General features: G+C 43.4%; 1 protein-coding gene across 1 annotated transcript in view; it reads left to right on the top strand.

Moving 5' to 3' along the window:
* Nucleotides 1–22,816, top strand: part of LOC110084736 (piezo-type mechanosensitive ion channel component 2) — an 81,362-nt gene that overhangs the window by 53,956 nt on the left and 4,590 nt on the right. The window contains exons 34-41 of the mRNA XM_078391744.1: nucleotides 1,525–1,683; nucleotides 2,515–2,662; nucleotides 4,404–4,592; nucleotides 7,080–7,172; nucleotides 8,602–8,771; nucleotides 10,371–10,487; nucleotides 13,257–13,336; nucleotides 14,842–15,070. Coding sequence (XP_078247870.1) covers nucleotides 1,525–1,683; nucleotides 2,515–2,662; nucleotides 4,404–4,592; nucleotides 7,080–7,172; nucleotides 8,602–8,771; nucleotides 10,371–10,487; nucleotides 13,257–13,336; nucleotides 14,842–15,070 — 1,185 coding nt within the window. The remainder of the gene's footprint in view (nucleotides 1–1,524; nucleotides 1,684–2,514; nucleotides 2,663–4,403; nucleotides 4,593–7,079; nucleotides 7,173–8,601; nucleotides 8,772–10,370; nucleotides 10,488–13,256; nucleotides 13,337–14,841; nucleotides 15,071–22,816) is intronic.

The following is a 22,816-nucleotide window of genomic DNA, read 5'->3' on the forward strand; positions in this document are numbered from 1 at the left end:
ACCCCTCCAAACCACGGGGTCACCCAAGAGTTACCCAAGCCACCAACCACAGGGGAACCCACCCTCTGAACCTCCGTCTTGTCCGGGTTCAGCCTCAGCCCATTTTCCTGCATCCATTGCAGTACGGTCCCCAGGCAGCGCTGAAGGGAAAGGATGGCATCACCTGCAGCTGGTGAAAAGGAGATGTAGAGCTGGGTGTCATCCCTGTTGACCCCTCCCAGCGGTCTCATATAGATATTAAACAGCATTCATAGAAATCATCAATGTACACTTGCTTTCATGCTCAGCAACGTAATCAGAAATAAGATGCGTTCTGAGGCATGGACTGGACAAGCTTCCTCTTGTCAGATACAAACCGTGCCCTATTGACTGTGAAACTAGACATTTTCCCCGTTTAGCTAAGGATGTGCAAATTTGTCACTCAAAATCAGAGACCATGTACGTATATCCCAAGCTGAATGAAAACTGTTATGCATCATTAGTTATCGAAAATATTTCCAGGCTACTTTTAGAGGTTTTGGTGTTTTACAAAAACTCGAAAACAGCAACAGGAAGAACAAAACCCAGATTAAAATAGTGAACGAATAGCAAATACATGACATTGCAAAAGTAAAACAGTTTAATAAATGTTAGAGATGGGGGTATCCATATTTGTATACGAATACGAATACCCCTGAACAGGTGGGCTTAATGAGGATCCCTGGACCGTCCACTCCCATGTCTTGCATTGGCAGTGGCCTCACTCATCTTTCCAATCACTCCTGGAGCACTGCTGTCTTTCTGCTCGGATAGCAACTCAGCAGCTTTGCAGGGAGCATATTCCTCCCACTCATTGCCGGGTCTGGGAATGATTGGAAGGAAAAGTGAGGCTGCTGGCAGACAGGTGAGTGGGTGGTCCAGCCCCAGGGCTGGACGCTCATTAAGTTCAGCTGTGCAGGGGTATTCGTATAGAAATACCCCTGTCTCTAATAAACATACTGAAGAATTAAGTCAAGTACAACTAAAATTTTAGTGATAGTCTTCCACAAACTTTCAGAAATGGGGAAAGCAGGACATTTCATCACTTCATTAAGCAAGCATTCTAGAGTTAAGGGGCTACAGCAGTAAAGGCCGTGCTTCTAGCCATTGGCTTCTAATCCAAAATAAAGTTGGAATTCAGAAGAATGCAAAACTTCCTAACTACAACTAATAACATGAGTGGATATCAGATATTGCACTTCTGATTCATACCTCTTGCCCAGCTCCCCACACTTCTGTGGTGGGACTGTTTACAAAAATTCATAATTTCACCATTGTGTCAGCTTTTGTTTAGAGGTAGTAAAAGGCTAGCATTTCATTGCTCTCTTTCACACCTGCAACGGATGGGTACAGTTGTTTGAAGGCATTTCGGCCTGCCCAATCTAGATTGCATATACTGAACATGCATGCATAGCTGAATGAAAGTCATAAGCTAAGAAATCCTTTAACTAGGTTGCAGTTGACCTTACAGAGGGAGACTGACATAGTTCTTCTGTTCACTTGCAGGAGGTTTAACAGGAATTCAGTGGCTCAGCTGTGGTACTTAGTCAAGTGTGTTTATTTTGGTTTGTCGGCATATCAGATCAAGTGTGGATATCCCAAACGAGTCTTGGGCAACTTTCTGACTAAACGTTATAACTGCATAAACCTCTTCTTATTCCAAGGGTAAGCAGCACTTTTAAATGGAAGGACACAAAAACCGAATCATACCCTGATGAGAGAGACACTATTATTGTAAGCCATCCAGGACAAACAAGCATTGTGAGATCAGCACAGTTCTGACATATTCCAGTGGCCCTTTGCTGAAGTAAACCTAACGGGAGAACACTGTTGTCGTACAAGGAAAATAGATTCAAAAACACTTCAAAATCTTAGAACGTACTGCACCTTCCCTATTCACATTTGTAGCAAGTGTGAAGTATTTCTAATTCTAACAACTTTAATGCTTTTTTCTGTGATACTCTGAGCATTTTTTCTATTATGTAATAATTTTGAAATTTAAATTGATATAAAGTTGTTTTTCCAGGGCATTGGATCTGACTTGTGAAGCCCCCTTAATCGTTCCTGTTTTACATAAAATTTGAAAGATTCCCCCATGATTCATGCAGAGACCAGAAAGGCCATTTCATGCCATTTCATTCCATCTTTTACCCATGAGAAAGTGTTACGGTTAAGCAAGGTTAAGATAGCAAACAGACTTAGGTCTACGGAGTGGATTTAAATTAGCATATTGGCCATTTCCTGCCCTGAGGGCAGGGGCGGTAAACCTTTGGCATGCCACATGTTTTGGACTACATGATTTCACAGTCCTTCATCATTGGCAGTACAGACTGGGGATTCTGGGAGTTGTAGTCCAAAATATCTAGAGTGCCAAATGTTCACCACCTCTGACTTAGGAAATAGTGGAAACTACTTTTGCCCGATTCCCTGCTTTGGGTCCTTTTTACAGAACATTGGTTGGCAATTCTGACAAGCCTTCTTTCTCTCCTATGCTAGATTTCGCTTGGTACCCTTCTTGAAAGAGCTGAGGGCGGTCATGGATTGGGTTTGGACTGACACCACTCTGAGCCTTTCAAGCTGGATTTGTGTGGAGGATATCTATGCTAATATTTTCATCATGAAATGCTGGAGAGAATCTGAAAAAGTTAGTGTTTTTCCTTTTCGGCTATTTTCAGCACATTAGTGCAGATGCTATAGATTGGCGCTGTGTGTAGTGAGCCCATGCCAGTCCAGTGCAGAAACTATTGGGTTTGAGTGTGGCTTAGCTCTGTGTCAGAAGGTGCCTTCTCTGCAGTCCCACAACATGGAATTTTCCAATGCTTGGCTAATGCAAGATTTGAAGTTAGAGACATCACCATGAAATGGTGAAGTGGGGCAGGATGGAAGTCCAAAATACCTTGGGTGGCTATGTATGGAATCAGGGGCAGAGGACCAGTCATTTTTGTATAAAACAGTTACAGAGAAGGCAACTGTGTTAGCCTGGTGCAACAAAACAATATTGTGGTATCTTTAAGACCAGCAAGCTTCATTTGGCATGAACCTCTGTGCATTGGACAGAAAGGGCTACATCTATGTAACTGAATGATAGAATATGTCCCGAAGCTTTGCTTAGTCTCTAAGTAATCCTCCAGCAGGGATGTGAGCTAACTGTGCCTTTTCTTACTGCCCCATGAACACCATGGCTTGCTATAACTCAAAGCATTTTGAGTACGGTTTATTCAGCTTTTATATTTTTAGGTATATAGCCATAAAATATAATGGCTGAAGTCCTGTTGCTTAGCATTATAAGATGCACTAGGTAAAGGTAAAGGTTCCCCTTGACAAATTTTTTTGTCCAGTCGTGTTCGACTCTAGGGGGCGGTGCTCATCCCCGTTTCCAAGCCATAGAGCCAGCGTTTGTCCGAAGACAATCTTCCGTGGTCACATGGCCAATGCAACTTAGACACAGAACGCTGTTACCTTCCCACCGAGGTGGTCCCTATTTATCTACTCGCATTTGCAATGCTTTCGAACCGCTAGGTTGGCGGGAGCTGGGACAAGCAATGGGCGCTCACTCCGTAGCGTGGATTCGATCTTATGACTGCTTGGTCTTCTGGCCCTGCAGCACGGGCTTCTGCGGTTTAGCCCGCAGCGCCACCACGTCCCATAAGATGCACTACACTAAACCAATTGAACCAGTGAGGATTGGGGGTTTTAACTCCTTCATGTGGGCCTATTTTGATTGCAACTTGCTATCTACGAAGCACCAGGATTCCAGTCAACGTGTAAATGTGAGATAGGTCACTCATCGTTCTTTGCTCAGTTGCTCATGCCAGAACTTGAGAAAGTACCTTTTTTGGAGTGCTACAATCCCTTAGCTTGTGTGTCCACTGGCCAAGGGAGACTCAGGGAGCTGAAACATTCATTCCCTTCTGAGAGATCTTGAGCTCCCTTGGGGATATTCACTTGAGGACAGTCCTGGATTTGCTGCTGTATTTTGTGTGCTAAACAGGCAGACCACATTCTGCACTGATTTGTGTTTCTGGACTACAACTCCCAGAAACTCTCTGGGCAGGAAGTCCTACTGCTCTGCCAGAGAGCCATTGACACTTTAGCCATAATCTGCTTCCTTACCTGGTCACGGAGCTATGTATAAATATGATAGTCATATAGTCTCACCTAAAGTCTGAGGAAGTGGACTTGATCCATGAAAGCTCACATTAAAATATAACAGTTTTTAAGGTGTCACAACGATTTTATTTGTAATTTTTATTTTGTTGTTGCTGCTGCTGTTTTTGGTCTGAAATACTCAAACAGACTCACACAGCTATTTCTCAGCTTAAGTTTCCTGAGCGTAGATTTGTGTATCTGCCCTGCTTTGCCATCTAGCTTTTCATGTTTTGCAGAAATATCCCAAGCCTCCTGGGCAGAAGAAGAAAATGATTGTGAAGTATGGGATGGGAGGTTTCATTATATTTGTACTCATCTGCATTGTGTGGTTCCCACTGCTTCTTATGTCACTGGTCAAATCAGTGGCCGGAGTAACAAATCAGCCTCTGGATGTATCTGTCAAAATTACTATAAGTGGTTATGAGGTAAGATGAGGGGCAGGGGAGAGAATGCACTGTTGACATTGAAAACTGAGGCAGATTTTTTTTAATGAATATTGAAACATTTCACAATATAGCTGCGTTTCTATCCTGCTTACCCAGAAATTTCACTTCTCTTGTCTATAATGCCACAAATGGCTTTCTATTCCAATAGAGTTTTAATATTACAGCTTGTTCAGTTGGGTTTGAACAACAAACCAGTTGTGCTAAACAGATGTTGCCTCTTCTTTTGATGCAATCACAAGATTGATAAATGGGAGGGATGCTAGAGATGTAGTATATCTTGATTTCAGCAAGGGATTTGAATAGGTGTTTCATTACAGTATATTCTTTTAATCAAGCAGGTAAACTGTAGGGCAGTGGTTCTTAACCTTTGTTACTCGGATGCTTTTGAACTGCAACTCCCAGAAACCCCAGTCAGGACAGCTGGTGGTGAAGGATTCTGGGAGTTGCAGTCCAAAACTCCTCAGTAACCCAAGGTTAAGAACCAGTGCTGTAGGGTAAGCAATGCTCATGTTAGCTGGATTTGTACCTGCTTCCTAGGTCATACCCAAAGAGCCCTTACCTATCATTTCTCATTACATTGGAGCTTAAATGTGCCAGCATTGTTTAAAATTTCTTATAAACAACTTGAATGAGGGTGTGGATGAGATGTCCATCAATTTTTCAGATAACATTGAACAGACAAAGGTAACTAATATTTCTTTAGAAAGAATTAAGATTCAAGATGACATAGGGTTCCGCAGGGCCTGGGGCTCTTCAACATTTCCATTAATGACTTGGATGAGGAAATGCAGGAAATGGTTATCAGAGTTGCAGATTACACAAAAATGGGTGGAATAGCTAATATCCTGGAAGGCAGAAACAGAGAGAAACCAAATGCATAATTATAAGAGGGAGGATACATGGCTCATTAGTACTACATGCAAGAAGGATCTTGGAAATATTGTAGAGCACAAGCTGAATGTGAGTCAACAGTGTGATACAACTGCAAAAGAGTGCTATTCTAGACTGCATTAATAGGCGTATAGTCTCCAAATCCTGTGAAGTACTAGTTGCTCTCTATTTGACACTGGTTAGGTCTCATACAGACAGAAGGGACTGGCGTGCTTGGGTCCATGGGGTCACAAACTTAACAACTAAAAACCAACAACAAGGCCTCATCCTGAGTACGTTGTCCAGTTCTGGATGCCATACTTTAAGAAGGATGCTTACGAATTGGACCAAATTCATAGGAGGGCAACAAGGATGATCAGGGGAGTGGAAACTAAGGCTTTTGGGGAAAGAATGAAAGAACTCAGCATGTTTAGCCTTGAGAAAAGAAGACTAAGCAGAAATATATATTTTCAAATATTTTAAAGGTTGTCATACGGAGGAGAGGCAGGATCTATCCTCAGTCCTGTCAGGGGACAGGACATGTAATAATGGGTAAAAGTTAAGGAAGCTAGATTTCGATTTGTTTGTTTATTTAAAATATTTATATGCTGCCATTCTCCAAAAGGATTCAAGGCAGCTTACTGTAGTAAAAGAAACAACATTAAAAGCAAAAATAATAAATTAGTACAACATTTAAAAGAATTAAACAACATTGGTTGAATGTCAGAAAAAACTTCCTGTTAGAGCAATACGACAATTAAACCAGTTACCTCAGAATGTAGTGAGTGCTGCTACACTGGAGACTTTCAAGAGAAATTTAGATAACCACCTGTCAGATCTGCTTTGATTTCTATTCCTTTATTGAGCAGGGGTTGGACTCAATGGCCCTATAGGTCTCTTTCAACTCCATTATTCTATGATTCCATAGTATTAACAAATTGGAAAACTGGACCAAAACTAAATGAATTTTAGCAGACAAAAATGTAGCACTCTGCATTTAAGCAGGAAAAAATAGATACACAAATATACATAGCATTAAAAAAAAGATAAAAACATTGTGGCACCTTAAAGACTAATTACTACATAGTCTTTAATGTTCTACAATGTTTTTGTCTCTTTTATTTTTCTTTGGTTTTTGCCTAATATGCTTGCCCAGACTAACACAACTACCTCTTCTGAAACACAACTATACAACAAGTAATAGCTGGCTCCACAGTAGTACCTGTGAAAAAGGATCAGGGGAGTTCTTAGCAGACTACAATTTAAACATGAGTCGACAGGGTGACGCATCAGCAAAACAATGGCATACAAGACTAGACTCCATCAACAGAAGTATTGTGTCCAGATCAAGGGAAGTAATAGTACCAGTCTCTTCTGTTTTGGTCAGACCCCACCTCAAATATTGTGTCCCATTCTGGGTACCACTGTTTAAGAATGCTATTAACAAGCTGGAATGTGTCCAGAAGAGGGCAACCAAGATGATAAAATGTCTAGAAACCCAGTGCTATGAAGAATGTTTGAAGGAATTGAGGCACTGTTTATAATACAGATCGTCTCTCTCTCTCTTTCTCTCTCTTTTCTTCTTCTTCTTCTTAGTCCTTATTTACCATGAGTGCTCAGCAGCACAATCTGGTCCCTTTCTCTCATGTAGCCTATAATGAACTCACCAGCCAGTATGCTCTTCATCCTGTAAGTATTTTAAATTAAAGAGGCTCATATAGCATGTATTGCTAGGAATTCCTTCTATTGATACTATCAGACCTGCTAGCAGTCATCGGTTCTGGATGCAAGATGCAGGACTTAAGAAAATAATGCAGTCCATTGGGGAAAGCTACTTGTGATTATTCAGCACTGGTGGGAAGAAATAAGTATCCCACATATACTAATTTTATTTCATCCCAAGGCTGAACTCTGACACTCTGAGCAGGTTCCTGAATAGGTCCCTGATTTGATCATTTCTGGTTCAAATGAGGGTAGACCAAAGTGTCTAGACAAAACAGGATGACTCATAACTGGTCCTGTGCTTGTCACTTCAAACACCCCTTGTTTCATAACTAATCCCAAGTAGGAGTTGCACATCTAAGACTCTGATATGTTTATGCTAATATGCTAACAGGCCCAGTTTACTTATTAGCATAAACATATCAGAGGCTTAGATGTGCAATTCCTACTTGGGATTAGTTATCTAACCAAGTTTTTCTGGTAGTCCTAGGCTGGCTACTTAGCTAATGAAACAGCGTAGATATTTGTACTTGAAATATTTCTCTGCTTTCCACTTACTACTGATAGAGTTTAGTTGTTGCTGGAAGGCTGGATAATCTCATCAGTTAACACCCCCTGTGTCTCCTATGCTGTTTGGTTTTCATGATGACGCCTGAAGACTGATATAAGAAGATCCGTAACTGTCTTCAGACTCTTTTGAAACCATTTCCATTTGTTTTTGCCATAGTAACATGAGATCTAATTTAAATGCAATTTAATGCAAATGGTTCTAAAAGCAGGGTAAAGCTGAATCTGGCTAGAAGCAAAAGCAGTTCTTTCTGTCTTTGCTACTAAAGCAAATTATAACCCTGGTTTGTGCTAAAGATTTATATAATCTCTGTGTTCACTCCTTTGGCAAATAAGAAACTGGGGTTTCAAAGCAGGCAACATGTGTGTGTGTGTGTGTGTGTGTGTGTGTGTGTGTGTGTGTGTGTGTGTGTGTGTGTGTGTGTGTGTGTGTGTGTGTGTGTGTGTGTGTGTGTGTGTGTGTGTGTGTGTTTTGGAGGGGCAATCACAGAGTAATTGGCTGCCTTTTGGTCCTAGGAGAGGGATGCTGAAATTCCAAATTTAGCTTGATATCTCGCCTTGAGAGAACTGACGTTAACTCTCACAGCCACGTACTACCAATGTCTGGAATCTCATGTACATTTTTTCTGTGCTCTCCATAAAGGGGATGTGCTAAGCCTGTAGATGTGGAATTTTCTCCATAAAAGCTTGCAGATTGTTTGATTTTTAGTGGTCCAATCAAAGGCGTCGCTCACACTTACATTGCATAATCTTTGGGGACCACACAGTTTTTTCCTGGTTCTTTCTAACTTGATACTTTAAACCTCCCTCTGCATTTATTTATCTCTAGTCTGCCATGCAATTTATAGTCAACTACAGCCCAGATGACATTGTTGTTGCTAAAATAAAAGGCCACGCAAGCCTGCTGTGGAATATCAGTCCCGCAAGTCGGAAGGCTATGATAGCTGAACTGTCCAACTCCTCTGTAATCTATATCAGCTTCCATTGGACTCTTCTCAGGTATACTGTACTATGTTCAACCCAATTGAGTTCCTCAGTTTTGTGGTTCTGTTTACTAGGCACATTTTTTTCTTTCCAGAGATTGAAGATACAGTAATCAGTTAAATATTAATTGATTATCCCTCTTTCTTGATCATTCTACAATAGTTTTAAATCTAATTATTTTAATAACTGGATGACTATGGCTATTTCAGTGGACCCTCTACTTACGGAATTAATCTATATTGGAATGGTGGCTGCAAGTCGAAAAGTCTGTAGGTCGAGTCTCCATTGACCTACAATGCATTGAAAACCGATTAATCCCATAACTGGCAGTTTTTATTCTATTTTTGTTCCATTTTGGGTTTTTTTCTGGTCTGTAAGTCGATTCTCCGTCTGCAAGTCGAATCTAAATTTTGCGGCCAGAGAAGTCTGTAACTCGAAAAGTCTGTAAGTCGAGCCATCTGTAAGTCAAGGGTCCACTGTATCTGAAATGCCTCTTGCTGTAATTTCTGGAGCACTCTGTATAGTGGTTGTTGTGGATTTTTTTGGGCTCTTTGGCCGTGTTCTGAAGGTTGATCTTCCTAACGTTTCACCTGTCTGTGTGGCCGGCATCTTCAGAGGACCAGAGCACAGAGTGCTGTCCTCTGAAGATGCCGGCCACAGAGACAGGCGAAACGTTAGGAAGAACCACCTTCAGAACACGGCCAAAGAGCCTGAAAAACCCACAACAACCATCAGATCCCGGCCGTGAAAACCTTCGCGAATACTCTCTATATTACCCAGAAAGCCTTAGTGCTCTAGTTCTGCAGTTCAAAAGACAACCCAAGGTCAGTTTTTAGGAGAGAAAAGGTAATTGGCAGTGTCTCCACCAGGCTTGGGAAAGGGGAACCTTTTGAACTTGGTGTTCAAAAGGGGGAACAGGTTAACAGTGGCATGTTATAATGCATCATGAAATAAGTTATGTGTGTAGAACCAACAATGATAATGATTTGGATACCAGTCAAACAAGGGCCTCAAACTTGTTGTGCGGTTATACAAAAGCATTGCTTTTAGCAGTGAACTTCCATAAATGAAGGCCTTATCAGCTGCATGCCAAGTCACACAAGTCAGCATGCAACACACGAGATTTCTCAACTTAAGGCAATTACCAGAGGAAAGCTGCACCTTCTGTGTAACTGCGCAACAGGATTTCAGCCGACAAGCAAGACAAGCTAAATTTCCAGGATAATGTTGCAAGCTCTGATGTTCCAACTATGACATCTGCAAACAAGTACAGATTCTGTGATTTGAACTCAAGCCATTCCACTCATACCCACTTCTTTCTCCTTCCCACAAAATTTTGGTTTGTTTACTACCTTGCTTGGTAAAGAGTTCTGGAGAACTCAACACTTGCCCAGTATTGGTGGCCTTTAAGATGGCCTCATAAAATGTATTGGCCCGGATGTTGACATTTTTAGGACAATTTGTCAAATACCAGCCAAATACAAGCCATCACAATAAACCTCTGCTGGCCATAGAGACATGGAATGCACTTAACAGAGGATACACAGAGAGTTGCTTTTTCCTACTGCTCACCTCCAATGGCATCTGCGGATTCTCATGTCTTTATTAAATCAGGAATGCCTCTCTGGTGAAGAATGCTGAAGCATCTGGTGTACACACCGTGCAGTATGAAGAGAAGGAAATACGGGAGCAAATAATTCAAATGCTTTTGGGAACCAAGACAGAACCAGTGTCAGTATTTTGTTTTATTATTGTGTTATTGCTACTTTCAGTGGTCATTATCCTCTAGGCCTGTAATAACCCCCTCTTATTGTGTATGTTTGTAGCATATAATATTAAGAAATACAACATCCCAGCACATAGATATTCATTTAACTATCACAACTGATCGTTGCTGATTAGGACTTTTATCCTCTTCTGCAAATTCCTGTAACTGTTTTGCAAATCCATCTGAGCTCCTGCTCAATCTTGCATCACTTGGAAACATCATTTATTTGGACCATAACTTCCCAGCCAGTGTAGCCACTTTGTGGTCCAAATAAATCACTTTTCCAGAGAAGCAACAAGGAAATTAAAAATACAGGCTGAGACCATATTGCTGTTAGCTTTGGTGTTACGTTTGCTTAATTTACTTTGGTCAATCATAGCTAATTGATCAGGTGCTGGGGGAACATTATAGTTGCACAATTGTGCATGTGACCAGGCACATGGCAAAGATGTGTCTTGCCACCTCATTAATTAACTGCAGCGAGTTATGCAAATGTCATGCAAATACCAAACAGGATTCTGGTGACAGACTACTTGTTTTGGAGTATGTCTTGGGAAATGACACATGTGAAATGTTCAGCTGGACTGAGTGCCAAATCTGGACTGCGAGTTGGTAGTCATGACTGAAAACTCAATTTAGGCCAGGGGTGTCCAACCTTTCACCTTCCCTGGGCCACATTAGAAGATGAAAATTTGGTTTGGGCCGCACATAAATTTGGTTTGGGCCGCATGGGGGGTGCAGCCCTAGCCATCCTCCGCAGCCCCGCTCCAAGCGCGCTTACCGGCAGCTGCGATCTCAGACAGCAGAGGCTGCCAGCTTTGACTCCGGTGGCTTTATGGGGCTGGGAGGGGGTCCACCTATTGATGGGGACAGCGCAATGCAGTCATGCAGCCCCCTGTCCCCTCCCCTCCCACTCCTTCCTTCCTTCCCTCTCGCCCCCTCTACTGTTGTGACATGCCCCGGACACATTCCGACCCCAAGCACCAGCAGTGTAACTTGAAACTTTGGAATTTCTTTAAAAATAAAAAGTTGCGCTGGGCCGCATTATGAGCTGACCTGGGCTGCATGCGGCCCTCGGGCCGCAGGTTGGACAAGCCTGATTTAGGCTGTGGTCACACTGGCCACAAGAGCCACATTTGAGCATTATTGATTTAAAAGTTCCCAGGCAATTGATGCATGCACAAAATTGATTTTTTTTGTGAGTTTCTTTTTTCACTCAGCAAGCAGGGCCTTTATAAAATACCTTGATCCCTAAATCGCTTCAATCCAATTTGGTTTTGTGCATCTGAATGCTCTGGTCAATTTAATAAGTGCCTGTGTGGATTTGGGGCAGAATGGGCACCATGCTCCTCCCCCCATTAATTTTTTTTTAAGTTTTACACCTCACTTACTTAATTGTGGCCTTTTTCCCTCTTTTGTTTCTAGTTGGCAGTAATTCTCAGCATGGATAAGCACTCCACCTTTTATACCACATAACTCTACATAGAAGTAAATAACGTTCAAAATCATATCAAATCAAATTGCCTGTGTAACTGAGCCCTTAGACTTGTTGAGTTTGTGTCTCGTTTAAAACTGTTATTTGCATGCCTTCTTTTATATCACACACTTCCCTATTCTTTTTTAGTTGTAGCGTATCTGGCCTAGAAGACATATAAGGCAACCCTACACGCTTACTCAGAATTAATTTTCACTGCACTCATTTGTGTTTTTCTCCTTGTAAATCTTTTTAGTGTTGCACCATTAACAAGTAAAGTTGTTATTCTTACAGACTATCAATCAGTTCGCTGAAAAGCTATTTTATATTGCCTTAGTACAGCTGTACTCTGCAGCTTTTTAGGTTTTGACCATTTTTAGCTCAACTTTCCTGTACCTGACCCCTAGATGTGCAGTCTTATACATATTTAAGCAGAAGTAAGTCTTCTTACTTCTGCTTAAATGATGGTCTAGGACTCCGGAGACCAGAGTTCAAATCCCTGCTCAGCCATGGAAGCTCACTGAGAAAGTGGAACGGGTAAAACCACTCCTTAAATATCTCACTTACATTGAAAACCTGTTTAGGGTCTTATTAAGTCAGTTCCGATTTGACAGAACATAACAACAACTAAGATTTGTCAAAGTCAGTGGGGCTTGCTTCCAGATAAGAGATATAAAACTTTGCAACCTAAGTTAATGCATCCAGGGTTGGCCCAGGATATTTTTCTGCCTGAAGCACATTCTGCATAAAGAAGCTGACTGGGAAGCCAGTTCAGTTTCACTTCAATAGTGATAATGATAACATCCTACTGTCCCAACTGAGGGCAGCTCAGGTGACCAATTTAGCAGAACAGATCACATGACACTCTCAGCACTGTCCTTGAACAGAGGGGAATGGTTAGAGAGCTTAGGAGGAACATCTAGGTGTTCGCTGCTGCTGCCCTCCAGTGGGATGGTTGTGTTACTCAATCCACTGTTGCCAGTCTTGGACGTGGCCTTTTGTGATATGCAAGTGAGGTGTGAAGAGCCAGCACAGTGGTCTTACATCAGCGTTGTAAGCTTACAAGATGGTTGTAGGTAAGTCAACCCCAGTCTCTTAAGACTATTTCAAGGGTCAAGTGAAATAACCCCTGAGCTACTGGAACGTAGTTGGGATATAGATGTGAATTATAAACATAGCCTTTGTATTGGTCTTGATGCCTGTAAATATTGTAGGAAGAACTTAAGCTTCACCAAGATTATCCTTTTCCTGTCCCCAGGCTACTTCCTGGTGTTCTACCAAGATATGTAAGAGCTACAGGTGGAGCAGAAGCTAAAATGGCACATCGGTTGCAAGTTGGTAAGTGAAGCAATGTGCATACTAGTGAATAATATTCAAATTTGCACTGAGATAGGATGCAAATAAAGGCCGGGCATCACAAATATGCTGCAGGGATGCAAAACAAAATCCTTATTAACTGCAGGATTGCAACACATAAACTCAGAACTGATACTTGGCACAAAATTTGGGATTTTGCTCAGATTTTACTGTGCTGACCATTGACATAAGTAGTGGGGATAAGCAACATGAATCCAGTCCTTACACCCAGTCTCATTATAACAGATGACTGATTTTCCAAGGAGGTGGCAGGCAAAGTTGCACAATAGTACGAGCGTGTGATCCACACATGCAGTGTGTGCCTCTAGAAAACCCCTGTGCGTTTTCCTAGTCTGGGTGCTTCCATGCTTAGCATAACAGACATTGAGAAGCCTTCAAACAGTGTGCGGAAAATCCTCAGAAATTGTACTAGTACAGAAAGCAAAGAAGCATAATGAGCTCCCCCAACATGGAAGTCAAAATGAAGAAAAGAATATATATAGAGAGAGGCAAAATATTGTGGCACTTCAAAGAGTAACACATTTATTTCAGGATGATCTTCTGTGGATCAGAATCCGTTTTTTTCCTTGTGTCAGCTGACACTGAAATATATATCTGTTGAAGTGCCACAACATTTTGCCTTCCTCTCTCTGTGTGATCCTTTTCTTCTCTTTAAATTTGCTAGCAGAACTTACAGAAGAATATGGCCCACAGCCGGCGTCTCTGCCAACCTTCTCAAACTTTAAAAATGCCGCAATGTTTTATCTCTCCACCCCTCTCCTCCTCTGTTTTTGCTGACATCCCATATAAAGGCTGTCTCTTCTTTAATAAACTATATTACTACCTCAGTCAACCTCACAACCCTTCTCATGCATCTTCCTACAAAATGTCCACGTGCCAACACACCTGGGCAACACTGGAGTGGACTGCAAGATGGCTACAAAACACTCTACCGTCCTACAACAAAACTGTGCTACCTTGAAATCTTGTCAGTAACTCCCAGTCCCACAACCACAACCTTGCCTCCCATAGTAAATAAGGATAGAATTCATAGCATAACTATCAGCTGATGTCTGCAGGATAGACATTTGTCTAACCCACTAGGTGCATATTGTTGATGAATTTCTAGTTTTCCCAGACTTTGTAAAATTTGCAGAAGCAGCATCATTACATCAGATAAAGCAGCCTTCATCAGAGCTGCCTGCTGAGACCAGCAAACAAGCTTTCAGCAGCAGTGGTCATGCTAAACCTTTTGCTGGCTGGATTGATGTGCCTCTGGCTATGAACATTGCAATAAATAAATGCATTTAGGATTTAGACAATCCTTCTACCCTCCCTCCCATGGTCCTCTATTATGGAAACAGGAGCTCCTCCAGTATTCTAGGTGAGATCCCAGCGCCTCCTATGGACAAAATTGGATGGGTTGGGTAGCTGACTTACCACGGGGTGCCCATCAGCTCATTGACTCATCATTATGATTTGCACAGCTCATTCCAGCACGCCGAAGGACATAGACAAGATGGCGTTCTTCCGAAATATAACCATTACATTGCAGCAGCTGCCTACCAAGGAATTTTTAAGTCATGTGCCCGAATGGTGGATTGTTAAAGAGCACAGACCTGGCTGTCTGGGTGACGGATGCAGCAAGAATATGGAGCTTGTCATCTATAATGATAAAGTCAGCCCTTCCAGTCTGGGATTCCTGGCAGCTCATGGGTAAGAACACCACATTGAAAATGATACTAACCACATCTTCACTAAATTTATTAAGCAATGGCTCCCAACCTTGGGTTCTCAGACGTTCTTGGACGAAACTCCCAGAAGCCTTCACCACAAGCTTTGCTGGCCAGGATTTCTGGGAGTTTTAATCCAAAAACATCTGGGGACCCAAGGTTGAGAACCACTCTTTTAGAGGTTTTTTTTAAGGTGTATAATGTAGCCTGTTCAAAGATGCAGGGACGAACGCCCCTTGCCCCAACTCTTTCGGATTTTATTTATTTATTTATTTACAAGATATTTTTTTTAGCTGCACCATTGTCAGTGGTCTCCGAGTGGCGTACAACAATATTAAAACTTTAAAACCATTAAAACCATTAAAAATAGGCAATATTAAAATAATATCCTATATTTAAAACAATCATTAAAACATTAATATTAATAAATCCTACTGCTCATATGGCCAGCTAAAGGATACTATTTAATTAAAATGCTGGCTAAACAGAAAGTTCTTTGCCTAGCGCTGAAAAGCCAAAAGTGTCGGAGCCAGGCAGATCTCTATAGGGAGGGCATTCCAAAGTTGTGGGGCAACAGCCGAGAAGGCCCTATTTTGGCATGCCATCCCCCTCGCCTCTTTCAGGGATGGCATCTTCAGAAGGGCCTCCTGGCCGGATCTTAGAGGACGGGCAGGCTCGTATGGAAGAAGGCGCTCCCCTTTTAGGTAACCAGGTCCTAAGCCATTTAGGGCTTTATATGTCAAAATAAGCACTTTGGATTGGGCCCGAATTCCCTGCATTGGTTCTAAATACCAAAATAGTTATGGCTGGTGAGAGTTCCATGTTTTCCCAGTCAGAAAAAGTAATGATGTAAGTTGTGCTTGTTACATACAGCACTGATGTTACCTGTCTGTCATGGGTTTGGAGGGAAAGTTCCATCCTATGGGGAGTGGAAGGCGGGACATCAGGAGGAGGGGCTGTACTGTATATATATGTGAAGCCTGTGTGGTGAAGTTCAGGAGACGCTGGGATGTGAAGAAGCAGCAGCTGGGAAGAAGAAGCTGGTGTGGGAGTCTGTGTGTCAGACAGGGTACTACTGTGTGTCAGAGTACCAACCTGATAGGTTCAGGTGTCTGTTGGTCAGCCAGAACTGATAGGTTCAGGGTCTGTGCTTCAAGTTAAGGGTTCTGTGTGAACCAAACTGTATGCATGTATGAATGAGAATAAGCCACGTTACTTTATCTTATTCACCTGATCATTTTATTTTCCTGTGTGTTGTATTTAAATAAACCTTATTCTTTTTATTTGTTTAAAAATCCATCCCTGGTCTGTGTGACTTCTTACAGGGAATGGTTGGTGGCAGCTTAGTTAACGTGTGGCATATCCCAGTAGGTCTGGGTTTGTCACATTGATTGGTGTCCAGCGTGTGGGATACGACTGGTCCAGTTGTCCAGCGGTCCAGCAAAGCCTTGGCAAGTGTGCCCAGAGCAAGGGGGGTCTAGTCAGGGACAATCTGAGGCGCGTAGGTAATCTTCTAGGTGTACCTCACGGGGAGGTGCGCTAGTGGAAGAACGTGCCAACTGGGGAGACTAGATTAGAGTGCTCTGAGGCAGCCTGTTTTGGCGGGAAAAAGCTGAGGCAAAACTGTGAAACAGCAGTGATCTAGCCTGCCTGCTGAGAGGCCCAGCAGAGGGGGGTAGACTCAAACTCGCTACAGTTGCAAGTAGTGCTGAAGAACAGCAGCAATCTATAGAAAGCTGGTTCTGAGGCAAAAGAGAAAAAAAGTGGTCGTTTTATTTTGAGGCTTGACTTTTTAAAGCAGCCTGTTCTGAGGGGGGATTATGCCCTTGACTCGAAGCCAGATGGCAGAAATGGGTGAAGTGAAAGACCCCCAGGTAGACCAAGGTTCTGAGGATGAATTTGGCTCAGTGCAAGGTGACAGCACGGGAGAACAAAACCCAGAACTCAGAAAAATACTCATAGCCCAACAGCATGAACTGAGGGTGAGGGAAATGGAGGAAAGGGAAAGAGAGAAACAGCGGCAATTTGAATTAGAGAGAGAGAGAGAGAGAATGGAGAGGGAAGAAAGAATGGAGAGAGAGAAAATTGCTCTGGAAAAAGAAAGGATGGCGTTTGAATTAAGGAAATTGGAAATGATGAACCAGAATAATAATAACAATAGGGATTCTGAGGGAGGCCAATTGTCTAAGGCTGACCTGAAGAAATTCCCTGTGTACCACAAGGGAGATTGTCCTGAGGTGTTCTTGTCCTTAGTGGAAAGAGCGTTTGTGGACTTCTCAGTGAGGGAAACTGAGAAGATGACCATCATGCGATCTTTAATCAGTGGTAGCCTGGCTGAGGTCTATGCCGAGATGCCTGAGGAACTGATGAAAGATTTTGCAGAGTTTAAAAAACTGGTGTTTGCAAGACATGGGATAAATGCGGAACAGCTGAGACAAAGATTTAGGTCAATCACCAAAAAGCCAGAGCAGACTTTTACCCAAGTGGGGGCCCAATTGGTGAGGCTGCTTGAGAAATGGCTATCTCAGGAGGGGACAGAGACCTTTCAACAGCTTAAAGATGTGATAGCGCTGGAGCAGTTCTATTCAGTCCTGCATGGGGAATTGAAATTCCAGGTGAGGGAAAGGAAACCAAAATCTGTGGCAGAAGCCGCCGAGATTGCAGATTTTATTCACCAGATAAGAAAGCCCTTAGGTGAGGAGAAATCTGTAGGTAAACCCAAAGAAACCTACAGCAAGTACTCTCAGGGACCAGGGAAAAGCCAGCAAGGGGGAGGGGCCCATGGTGAAGGGAAGCCCTCAGACATGAAACCAAGACCTCAGATTTTGGAGGGAAAACCAAAACAAGATGAGAAAGACTCAAAATACGCCAGAAAATGTTATTTCTGTCAGGGAAAGGGCCATCTAATCTCAGAGTGTGAGAAATTAAAGCAGCTAAAAGGAATTGTGCCTCAGGATTCTAGTGGAACCAAGCCAAAAGCTGTGTTCTGTGTCCAGAAAGAGCAAGGCTCATTGTCACTGAGGGAGCCTGTTGCCATGGCGACTCAATCTGGAACAGCTACATCTGCTGATCAGGCTGAGGAAAATGGTCCTCTTGTAGAAGTCAGGCGCTGCCTGTTGGTGAGGACAGATTCCCAGTTGTTTGAGACAGCAGGGGTGGACGTAGGAATACTTGACCGTCAGTATCGGGGGCTGCGGGACACTTGTTCCCAGGTGACCCTGTGCCATCCAGATATTATTCCTAGGGAGTATGTAATCCCAAATGAGAGCATGAAGGTGGCAGGGATTGAGAGGCAGATAATCTCACTGCCAATAGCAGAGGTACCTGTGAACTTTCAAGGCTGGAGGGGAGTTTGGCGGCTAGCAATTTCATCGACTCTGCCAGCAGCCGTGCTCGTGGGAAATGACCTGGCTGAACATGTGAAACGGGTGCTAGTGATTACACGTTCACAAGCCACCACGGGGACAGTTCAGGGGGGTAATGATGAGCCAGAGACGGAAGCAGGTGGGGGGAGTTCAGAAGCTGTGGTGGAAACCTTAACCACAGACAGCAGATTTGGACAGGAGCAAAAGGCAGACGCCACTCTCCAGAAGTGTTTTGAACAGGTGACTGACGCCCAGCTAACACCTGAAACCCCAGTGAGATTTCTGGAGAAAAAGGGGATTTTATATAGAGAAACCCTGAGGAATACCTCAAAAGGGGGAGATGGGATCAGGAGTCAGCTAGTGGTACCTGAAAAGTATCGCCCCATGATCTTACAAAGGGGGCACTCTGACATGTTTGCTGCACACTTAGGGGTGAACAAAACACAGCAGAGAATCACACAGAATTTTTACTGGCCTGACATAGGGAAGCAGATCAGGGAGTTCTGTAAACAATGTGATGTGTGTCAAAGGCAGGGGAATAGCCGCGACAGGACCAAAGCAAAGTTGTGCCCTTTGCCTGTGATTGACACTCCGTTCAAATGCATAGGGGTGGATATTGTGGGACCTTTGCCCAGGGCCACAAAGAGGGGGAACAGGTTCATTCTCACAATTGTGGACCATGCCACGAGGTACCCTGAAGCCATACCCTTGACTAACATTGAAACTAACACAGTGGCAGATGCCTTGGTGGGGTATATGTCCAGGATGGGATTTGCCTCAGAAATAATCACAGATTTGGGAGCATCATTTACATCGAAGCTCATGAAACGCTTATGGCAAATCTGTGGAATTAAGCACAAGGAAACTACTGCCTATCATCCTGAAAGTAATGGGTTAACTGAAAAGTTCAATGGGACTCTAATGCGCATGATTAGGGCTTACTTGGCAGAGAATCCAAACAATTGGGACCAGAAGCTGCAATCCCTTTTGTTTGCTTATCGATCAGTGCCACAAGCCAGTACCGGGTTCAGTCCATTTGAACTTTTATTTGGGAGAAGGGTGAAAGGGCCCCTTGATTTGATCAAACAAAATTGGGAGCAGATCACCCAGGATGACCCACAAGACGTTGTGACATACATAGACACCTTGATGAATGACCTACAGAGAAATCTAGAGCTGGCAGCAGAAAACCTGCAAGCTCAGAAGGTCAGACAGAAAACATGGTATGACCACAAAGCTAGAGAGAGGCACTTTGACCCAGGGGAGGAAGTGCTTTGGCTTAGGCCCTGCAGAGAGAATAAACTGCAGCTCAAATGGGCAGGACCATATAGGGTCATTTCCAAGATGTCAGACCTGAACTACCTTATAGAGCAGGAGGAGAACCAAGCAAGGAGGGTGGTTCATGTGAATGCCCTAAAACCCTACTACAGAGGGGAACAGAGGGTTCTATTTGCGATAAAAGCAGCTGAGAGTGAGGAAGCTGAATTACCCTTCTGGGAGGGTAGAGGGGAAGTAAAATACAACCCAGAGGAGGTAAAGATCAGTCCTGCACTCACCCAAGACCAGCAGCAAGAACTAAAAATGCTGCTTAGTAAATATCAACAGGTGTTTTCCAACAAGCCGGGGATAGTGAAGGGAGTGATGCATCGGATCCACACAGGGGATGCACCCCCGCAGGCAGTATCCCCATACCGAGTAACGGGACCCTATAGGGACAAGGTGCGGAAGGAGTTGGACGAGATGCTTAGGGAGAACATAATCGTCCCCTCTTCTAGTCCTTGGTCCTCTCCGATAGTCCTTGTGGACAAGCCTGATGGGAGCATTAGGTTTTGTGTCGATTACAGGAAATTAAACCGTGTAACCACTCCTGATGCCTACCCAATGCCCAGGCTAGACAACCTGATTGAAACCATAGGGGGTTGTCGGTTCATCTCATCATTGGACCTGGTAAAGGGATATTGGCAATTAAGAATTGATCCCAGGGATCAAGAAAAGACTGCCTTTTGCAGCCCTTTTGGTCTCTATGAGTTTCGAGTCCTGAGCTTTGGTCTCAGAAATGCACCAGCCACATTCCAAAGGCTGATGGACCAGACCTTGGCAGGGCTCAGTGACTTTACAGTGGCCTACATTGATGACATAGGGATCTTCAGTAATACCTGGGAAGATCACCTGATACACCTGGAGTTAGTGCTGCAGAGGTTAAGTGCAGCAGGGCTAACAGTAAAGGCCAGCAAGTGTCAGCTGGGTAGCCCAGAAATAAAATACTTGGGTCACATGGTAGGGGGAGGAATGATAAAACCCCTGGAGGCCAAAATAGAAGCTGTTCGTGATTGGCCTAGACCCAACACCAAGAAAAAGGTCAAATCATTTCTTGGGTTGGTGGGCTACTACAGAAAGTTTATCCCGAGGTTTAGCGAGATTGCGGCTCCGCTGACCGATCTGACGAGGAAGAAGGCTGATGACCGCATCCCGTGGACCAGCGACTGTGAGGAGGCGTTCCAGAGGTTGAAGGAGGCGTTAATCAACTATCCTGTGCTGCGGGCTCCAGACTTCGACCGGGAGTTCATCATCTACACCGATGCGTCTAACAGCGGGGTAGGAGCAGTTCTGTGCCAGGAGGATGAGAATGGTGACCAGCATCCAGTGTCCTACCTGAGTAGGAAACTTCAAAAAGGTGAGAGACATTTGGCAACCGTGGAGAAGGAGTGTTTGGCCATAGTCTACGCGATCCAGAAGGCCAAGCCTTACATCTGGGGAAGACATTTTGTTCTGTGCACTGACCATTCACCACTGCAATGGTTAAAGACAATGAAAACCCACAATAGTAAACTTATGAGGTGGGCTTTAAACCTACAGGACTATGACTTTGAAGTGAAGGTGGTCAGAGGGTCAGTGAACTGTGTTGCTGACGCCTTGTCAAGAAGACCTGAAGAATGAAGACGGCGAAAGAAACATGGACTATGTATATGTATTGATGACACAAAGTTAAATGTACCTGTTTTTTGAACTTGGTTTGTATGAATAAAGGTAAATTGATGTAATGTATATGGTAAATGTTTAAATGCCTAATTGATATGGTTAACTTAGAATGTAAGTATAAGTAAGTATGATATGGTATGTATAACTGTTGTTGTGTGTTTTATCCAGGTTGTTTTTTGGGAAAAAGCACCTTAGCTTTCCCCCTACAAAACAACTTATAAAGAGGGGAGGTGTTACATACAGCACTGATGTTACCTGTCTGTCATGGGTTTGGAGGGAAAGTTCCATCCTATGGGGAGTGGAAGGCGGGACATCAGGAGGAGGGGCTGTACTGTATATATATGTGAAGCCTGTGTGGTGAAGTTCAGGAGACGCTGGGATGTGAAGAAGCAGCAGCTGGGAAGAAGAAGCTGGTGTGGGAGTCTGTGTGTCAGACAGGGTACTACTGTGTGTCAGAGTACCAACCTGATAGGTTCAGGTGTCTGTTGGTCAGCCAGAACTGATAGGTTCAGGGTCTGTGCTTCAAGTTAAGGGTTCTGTGTGAACCAAACTGTATGCATGTATGAATGAGAATAAGCCACGTTACTTTATCTTATTCACCTGATCATTTTATTTTCCTGTGTGTTGTATTTAAATAAACCTTATTCTTTTTATTTGTTTAAAAATCCATCCCTGGTCTGTGTGACTTCTTACAGGGAATGGTTGGTGGCAGCTTAGTTAACGTGTGGCATATCCCAGTAGGTCTGGGTTTGTCACAGTGCTCTCCGCCCCCTGGCCCCCAGCCAAACTTCTAATTATACAGTACTGCAGTTTCGCCATTTCTTACCACAAGTTGCCTCCGACGCATGGCAGTGCCATGAATGAGCCATCTCCAAAATGTCCTCCTCCGCTGCCCTGCTAAACTCTTGCAAACTCAAGCCTGTGGCTTCCTTTGGGGAGTCAATCCATCTTGTATTTGGTCTCCCTCTTTTCCTGCTGCCTTCAACCTTTCCCAGCATTATTGTCTTTTCCAGAGAATCTTGCCTCCTCATGATGTGCCCCAAATAGGACAGCCTCAGTTTCAACATATTTTTTTTTTTTTACCTCCAGAGAGTGTTCAGGCTTGATAGGCTGTAGGACCCACTTGTTTGTCTTTCTAGGCCAGGGTATCTGCAAAGCTCTTCTCTAGCATCACATTTCAAACAAATATTTTCCTGTCAGCTTTCACACCCTTGTTTGTATATTTTATTGAAGCAATGTACAGTGGCAACTGTGAGGTAAAAACCATGTGTGGGACAGTTTACCACTTCCTGCCAGGTAGGTCTCCCTTTTGCTGGAACGTATTTGAGCCTTGAATGTGTTTGCTGGAGGAACCATCGACTACAACGGGGGTGGGCAGTTAATTT

The sequence above is a fragment of the Pogona vitticeps genome, chromosome 4 (assembly GCF_051106095.1).
Source record: "Pogona vitticeps strain Pit_001003342236 chromosome 4, PviZW2.1, whole genome shotgun sequence".
Taxonomy (NCBI): Eukaryota; Metazoa; Chordata; class Lepidosauria; order Squamata; family Agamidae; genus Pogona; species Pogona vitticeps.